Below are 7,390 nucleotides of genomic sequence, written 5' to 3'. Positions count from 1 at the left end.
CCCCCTGCGGTGTCCTTATCCCGGTCTCAGCCTTCCCCCTGCGGTGTCCTTATCCCGGTCTCAGCCTTCCCCCTGCGGTGTCCTTATCCCGGTCTCAGCCTTCCCCCTGCGGTGTCCTTATCCCGGTCTCAGCCTTCCCCCTGCGGTGTCCTTATCCCGGTCTCAGCCTTCCCCCTGCGGTGTCCTTATCCCGGTCTCAGCCTTCCCCCTGCGGTGTCCTTATCCCGGTCTCAGCCTTCCCCCTGCGGTGTCCTTATCCCGGTCTCAGCCTTCCCCCTGCGGTGTCCTTATCCCGGTCTCAGCCTTCCCCCTGCGGTGTCCTTATCCCGGTCTCAGCCTTCCCCCTGCGGTGTCCTTATCCCGGTCTCAGCCTTCCCCCTGCGGTGTCCTTATCCCGGTCTCAGCCTTCCCCCTGCGGTGTCCTTATCCCGGTCTCAGCCTTCCCCCTGCGGTGTCCTTATCCCGGTCTCAGCCTTCCCCCTGCGGTGTCCTTATCCCGGTCTCAGCCTTCCCCCTGCGGTGTCCTTATCCCGGTCTCAGCCTTCCCCCTGCGGTGTCCTTATCCCGGTCTCAGCCTTCCCCCTGCGGTGTCCTTATCCCGGTCTCAGCCTTCCCCCTGCGGTGTCCTTATCCCGGTCTCAGCCTTCCCCTGTGACCAAGCTGGACTGCGACTACCAAAATGTCTCCACAACAAATGATTGTTTCATCCTTTGCTTTTTCTCTTGCGTCTCGGAGCACAGTGAGGCGCAGCGTGGCGATGTTTATCGGTGTCAATCAAGCCATTTCCCCACGAGCGCCACAGGTCATGCTTACTTCACCCATTCCAGCAGTACGGTTGAGCCGAGCCCCAGACGACTGGACTCCAGACCCGTTATTTGCGGCCCCTTTTAAATGGGGAAGTCCACCTAAATCCATCCACATTTTTATTAGCTTATACTTCCTTTGACCTTTGACCCACATCAGCTAGAGCATAGCAGGGATCGGTCGTTGAAAGTGAAGCCCAAAGCGTTTAGTGTGTTTAACTCTGGGCCTCAGATCCATTTCCCTGCCGGAGTTCTGCGCTCACTGATAAAGATGGGAGGCTTTGCACTGCCACTTGACTCTTCACTAAAGGAAATGTGGAAACTCTGCCTGGACCAATGGGCTTCAAATTATTTACCAATGCTTAGAAAACCCAGGACCAGATTTTGGGTCCCAAGGTACGGAATTGGCTCATCATACCCTGACACACTCGGTTCCAGGCCGGTTCGCAGCGCAACGTCCACCTGTCCACACCTCCAACCCCCCCATCCCAGCTAGGCAGTTGCGACCTCTCCCTTCCTGCTCTGGAGGCCGGTGGTCTGGCAGTCCGGCGGTTTCTGCGCAACTTTGGTCCCTGTTCTACCTGCCTCGTCCCTCTGGCCTCCTGTAGGCCATGATGGAGTTTCTCTGTCAATGGGCAACAACCCCTCCACCTCCCCCCCAAACCCATTACAAAATTCCTGGGAAAAATGTTTGGAATTTGCCTCATTCCTTTTGCCAGCACCTCAGTCTCGACACCAGGCGCACTCAGCAGACAGGCCATCGTCTCTGAGATGCCGGGACCCGGAGCCTTTTCCTGGCCATCTACTTTTATCGAATGCTGCACCTGAAATTGCTTTGACATTCAGATGCAAACGTCAACCGCTGACATGCGACAGATGGTTTCAGAAACCAAATGGACAAGGCTGTCTGTATCTCTGCCCCCCCCCCTCTCTCTCTCTCTCCCTCTCCCCCTTTCTCTCTCTCCCTCTCCCCCTTTCTCTCTCTCTCTCTCTCTCTCTCTCTCTCTCTCTCTCTCTCTCTCTCTCCCTCTGTGTTCCTCTTTCCTCTCAGTTCACTTCAGCAGTACTTTATTGGAAGGAATGTTACAACCTACAAATTAACATGAACAAACTAGCAAAAGAACCACATTATTTACAAAATAATTATTTAACAATTATTATTATTTATTATTATTATTATTATTATCAATAATATGGGCAAAAAGAAATATTGTTTGCTTTCCCTCAGGATGTGAGATGCCACAGATCTTGCTGCTTGCGTAATTAGCCCATTATTCTCTCCCTAGAAACAGGACAGCTTTTATTACTGCAATTTGGAAACTCAGGGGAGGTGGTGTTCTACAATAGGCATCTAATTGATTTATATATATTTATATATTTGATTAATAATATTTATCGTGAACTCTCTCTCTCTCTGTGTATAATGAGGGCAGGCAGGTAGAGCAGGTTTGGTAGTCAGCACGCTCAGATTAGGTCTGCAGGGATTCTGCCTCTGTGACACACAGGTTCCTCTGTCAAGCCCACTGGAGATGTTCCCATTTCAGCAGGCCAGTAATGGAGGTCTCAGAGCAAGCCTCCATGAGCCGAGTTCGATCAGCACAGGTCTCAATAACACACACGAGCGAGTCTTTAAGATAGTTTGTTCTCTTTCTAGATTGTTCTTTTTCCCCCCTTTCTGTGTGTGTGTGTGTGTGTGTGTGTGTGTGTGTGTGTGTGTGCATGCATGCATGCACTTGGGGGTGTGTGTGTATGTGTGAGGGAAGGAATGCAGGCTATGAACTGTAAAGCCTGTGACCCAACAGGGCAAGTTCAAAAGACAGCATCTCTGTAGTCACTGCACTATGAACATGTAATACTGCCCAACTCGCAATCTGTCTTTGAGAAAGAGAGAGGGTGAGACACACACACACACACACACACACACACACACACACACACATGCGCGCGCGCGTGTGTGTGTGTGCGCGTGTGTGTGCGTGTGTACGCACACTGAGCACATCCCCGTCGTGCCCTGTTGGACCACCAGGCACTGCTGTTACACAGCTGAAATCTGATTGGCTAGGGGCTGACCCTGGAGCCTGGACGCCAGGGCTGGCTGGGTAGGGAGCCGTGGCCGTGGACGTGAACAAATCGCCCCGCACCTCTGCTAAATGGAAGCCATCCATCAGAGAGGACAGAAGGCAAGCGGAGCCCCAAGGTGGGCTGCTGGGCCCCTTCTGATGATGTCATGTTCCATCCTCACAGCCACGGAGTGCGGCGACCTAATGTGGCAGTGGTCCCTGTGAGTGGGCATCGGTGGGGCATAGACACGAAAGCACGGTTTGTGAGAGAGAGAGAAAAAAAAAGATGGACAGAGAGAAAGTGAGACAGATAGAGAGGAAGACAGAGACAGAGATCCTGAGGTCTCCTGAAAAGGCTACAGAGGGACTGCGTTGTTCTTCAAAGAGGACCACCGAGAGGTCTCTTGGGAGAAACTGCGAGACGAGTGAATGGAGCCATGGATGTGGGAGCAGACCCGGAGCTGATGGAGGAGACAAAAGAGAGCTGACCCTCTGCGAGACGGGCCAGGCTCGCTCACGTCGTCCCGATGGCTTTAATCAAAGCGCATCGTGGATGTGGATCGATTAGCTACGGAGGAAGAGGAGTAGAGGAGTGCGAGGCCGCCCCCACCCCACCCCAAACCCGTGATTGTGCCCGTAGTGTCATTGTCCGTCACATCCATATAGATGCCGTCGTTCTGCTTCACTGAACTACAGCACAGTAGGTAATTTGAGATTTGTATACGCCTTGATGTTTGTCACGCGCGCCGCTCAGCTCTGATTTAGGACCGGCCCCACCCTGTTCCGCCGAGCTGTGATGACTTGGGTGTAAAATCGCAAAATTCCAGACTTTTCCCCAGACGAGCTCGTTGGAGCAAGTGGAAGGAGGAAGGGTGAACGGAGAAGAGTGAAGGATGTGGGAGAGATGAGAGAGGAGGAGATGCCGAAAACAATTATTGAGTCGTGAGGTGGAGTGAGAACGAGTGAAGGGGAAAAAAATGAGAGATGGACACGTAACGGAAATGACTGTGTTGAACAGCGTGCTCCCCCGGGCCTGTACTTACCCTCTCCGTCTGGTTTAATAACTCTTTATGCTTTATGGGACGGTACGTTCACCGCCGATCCCCAAGATTTATACACTGCTGACTGTTACAGGCCTCTGACGCTGATGATGTAATACACCCTTACGACATCAGAGAGTTCAATCGGGTTATTACTTCGCCAACGAGGGAGGCGTTTGCAGTCTCGGTGCGGCAGTTGTTATATGGGCTTTGTAGGTCAGGTACAGAACACACTGACACCATTTTTCCTGGGAAAAAAAATAGGTCAGAGCAGTTATAGGATGTCCTATTTATCTTAGCATCTGTGAATGTGAAGCTGTCGACTGAATGAGGAGTGTGTGTGTGTGTGTGTGTGTTTGTTTCAGACAGACTGACAGTAAAACTCTGATTGGGCTCAAATGGTGCCCACCGTGACCTCGGCCACTGAACTTGGTCCTCACACTGTGTGATCGACAGAACCTTTCAAACAGATCTTTCCCTCAACCATTAACATGGATGTACTCCATTTATTAACGCGCCGTCCGTCAATTAGAATTAGCAGCATAAAGCCAGTGATCTGAATGTGGTGGCATGAATTATTGATTTCCCACCAGCTCCTGCAAATCTAGCCTGACATTTGGAAATACGACGGTGCGGAATTACGGCTTCGAATAATGAAGGCCGTTTAGTTTGGTCGCTAAGCAAACCTTCTTTTAAAGCTTATTAATATTCATTAATACCTTCTGTCACAAGTGCCGTGAAACTATTCACTGTTCACGTTTACTGTATTAAGTGCTTTGTGGTTTATTGATGTGTGTGAGGAGAGGGAACGGTTTTTAAGAGACGACCCTCCGTGAAATTTCATTTCAAAGAAAGGCCCCTGAATCTCATCACAGAACTATAAATATTGCTTCTGAGGCGTGTCCCACCCCGCCCCGCCTCCCAGATGCCCGGTTTCCTGTTTGCTCGTTCCCTGCCGGTCTCGGTGGACGCCCCCTCCCCTCGGGCGGCTCCTGGTTGTAAAGGCGATAATGGCCGCCGTCTGGTCAAAATGCTGGCGTGCTTATTAATAAAAGTGGCACCTGCTTTGCGTTCCCCTGACGCCATGCCGTCTGCCTCCTGGCAGGCGTCTCCCTGTCTCCTCCTTGGCATCTCCCTTCTGCCCCGGAGCGCCGGCTTGGATGAGCGCTATATCTGTATTAGCGCACCTGGAGGGGGGTATTAACCCCACTCCTGTGCGCACGTCTTTAATCAGCCCTAGATAAACGGCAGACAAGACAAATTGATCAGCGGGTGGCCAGCTGGCTTGTCTGTACGGCCCGGCCTGGTGCGGCGCGTCCAGAAAGTGCTTTGGCTGTGCTAATTGTTTGCGATGGCATGTTTCGGGCACAGGTTGGGCAGATGTGCTTTGTTGCTTTGATGTCGTCCTTAGAGAAAGGCTTATGGAAGCCACCTGTTGGCGTTACGGTGCCCTCCCACCTGGGACGGGGCCTTTCGGTGTGGGCGGAGCTGAGCTAGGAGCCCCCCCCACCATGCTGATTTATTCTATTTTGCAGCGCCAGGTGATGACTGAACACGCGGTAAAGCCGTGGATATTTTTTTACACAGTGTGAATGTGACCTGGCGCTCGCGTGTGCGCTGGCTCGAGGCACGTTGGCTCCACGCCCTTTGCACGAGAACATGCAGCGGTGGTCTTTGGGGCGGCGGTTATGCAGTACACACACCGTTAGTCTTTAACATCCGCTGGCCAAATGCTGTCCAGTATGATGTCAGCTCTGAGCAGGAAGATACCACGCAGAGAGACTGGCCCGTGACTAGACGACGAGGCCTCTGATGTACACGGCCACTCATCTCCAAACCTTCGGTGCTTTACAACCCAAAGCTGTCTGGAATAAAAGTTTACAGCTTTAGACTTTTCAGCGCGGGCGAACGTGGTTGAAGGTGAACACGCTGGAATGTAGGGCGATAAGACTAATCATCGGCTAGTTTAGCCCACTTAGATATGAGAGAGAGAGAGAGAGAGAGACGCAGAGACGGCGACGTGAAGGTCCACACATCGTCTGAACACATCATCGTGGAGGGAATCCTCTTTACAAACCCCATTGGTGACCCAGTGCTCTATGATATCGCCAGTACTTTAAGTGCTCTTAATATCTTAATTACTTTGTTTTCGTCTCCTGCTTGTAATCTCATTACTAATCTCATTGCCTTGTGTTTTCCCAGGCTCTGGTGCAGGGATATATAACGACACTAACATCAGCCTAATCCTGTGAAGTGTTTATATATCTTTAGTTATCATGCCCATAGAAGTACAATTACAGTGTTATCTGTCTTGTTAGCGAGTGGAGTGGGCCTGTTGTGTGTGACAAACTGTTGTCCAGGGTATGCTGTTTTGTTGTGGGGGGGTTGCTTTGGGGTATGAAGGAGATCTCTTTGGAAAAGAGGGAGCCGATGTTTCAAAACGGTTTGGACACGGTTGGAAAACTCAGTGTTGTGTGCGGTGGTTGTCGGTGCCCTGTTTTCAGCGATGCCGGTCGTTTCCCAGGAGAGTAACCCAGCGTGCCTCCTTTCCGCTCCCTTTCGCAGCCTGTCCCAGGCGCACCTACAAGACGTCGTCACGGCAGCAGGAGTGCTTCCCGTGCCCCGCCCACAGCGTGGCTGAGGAGGAGGGATCGGTGCTGTGCATGTGTGAGGAAGAGCACTTCAGGACACCGCTGGACCCGCCCTCTGCCCCCTGCACACGTGAGTGTGTGCGTGTGGTTATAGATAATAATATAGATATAATATTCAGGACAAAAGTGTCATGACAATGTAGGAAAACATTGAGGAACAGATTACTTTGTAATCCATACAAAGTACACCAACCAAATGGTCCGGACATTTTTAGTTATAGTGAACTTAGCACTTGTGCTTAAGATATGTTTAGAAAATTATATTTACATGTTATGTATGTAGTTAAATATGTTAATCCATTACCACCATACCCTGAAAATTCACCTTAAAAAAATGAAAAGGGTGTGTGTATGTGTTTGGGGGGTGGCTTACATACGGTAGCAGAATCTCTCCCTTTTGTGTTAGCTGTCCGTGGGTGCACCGCTATCAGCCGTGTAATCCCACTGGGCGTTCTATTGTTTCGCTTTTTAATTTGGCCTGGCCTATCACAGGTGGTTCCGAGGTTATCGTGGTTAACATCTGGCGCGGCGACAGAAGCCCGCTCTGGTGTTGACTCTCGAATGACTCCCGTACTCTCAGCTGCTCACGCATCAGTGGTCAATTTTATTGCATCGCATTTGCACTTATAATTACAGTATTGATCACCTCCCTTTATAACTCTGAGCGGGCTTGCGATAGCATTTATAGAGGCACAATTACTGCATTAATTACACTATTGATTGTGTAATTACTGTTATCAGCAGATGCTGCAAATCTATTGTGGGAGGACAGGATTGAATGCAGCTAAAGCATAGGGAGATGGAGAAAGATGGAAGGAGAGAAAGGGATATAGGAA

General features: G+C 50.8%; 1 protein-coding gene across 2 annotated transcripts in view; it reads left to right on the top strand.

Annotated features, from left to right (window-relative positions):
* The window catches only part of LOC113580084 (ephrin type-A receptor 7-like), a 101,356-nt gene that overhangs the window by 57,454 nt on the left and 36,512 nt on the right, over positions 1 to 7,390 (top strand). For both annotated transcript variants that reach the window (XM_035531757.1, XM_035531759.1), the window contains exon 4: positions 6,469 to 6,624. In XM_035531757.1, coding sequence (XP_035387650.1) covers positions 6,469 to 6,624 — 156 coding nt within the window. The remainder of the gene's footprint in view (positions 1 to 6,468; positions 6,625 to 7,390) is intronic.

Source organism: Electrophorus electricus, chromosome 1 (assembly GCF_013358815.1).
Source record: "Electrophorus electricus isolate fEleEle1 chromosome 1, fEleEle1.pri, whole genome shotgun sequence".
Taxonomy (NCBI): Eukaryota; Metazoa; Chordata; class Actinopteri; order Gymnotiformes; family Gymnotidae; genus Electrophorus; species Electrophorus electricus.
The sequence above is the reverse complement of the archived record's forward strand: the minus strand, read 5'-3'. Positions and strand labels throughout refer to the sequence as shown.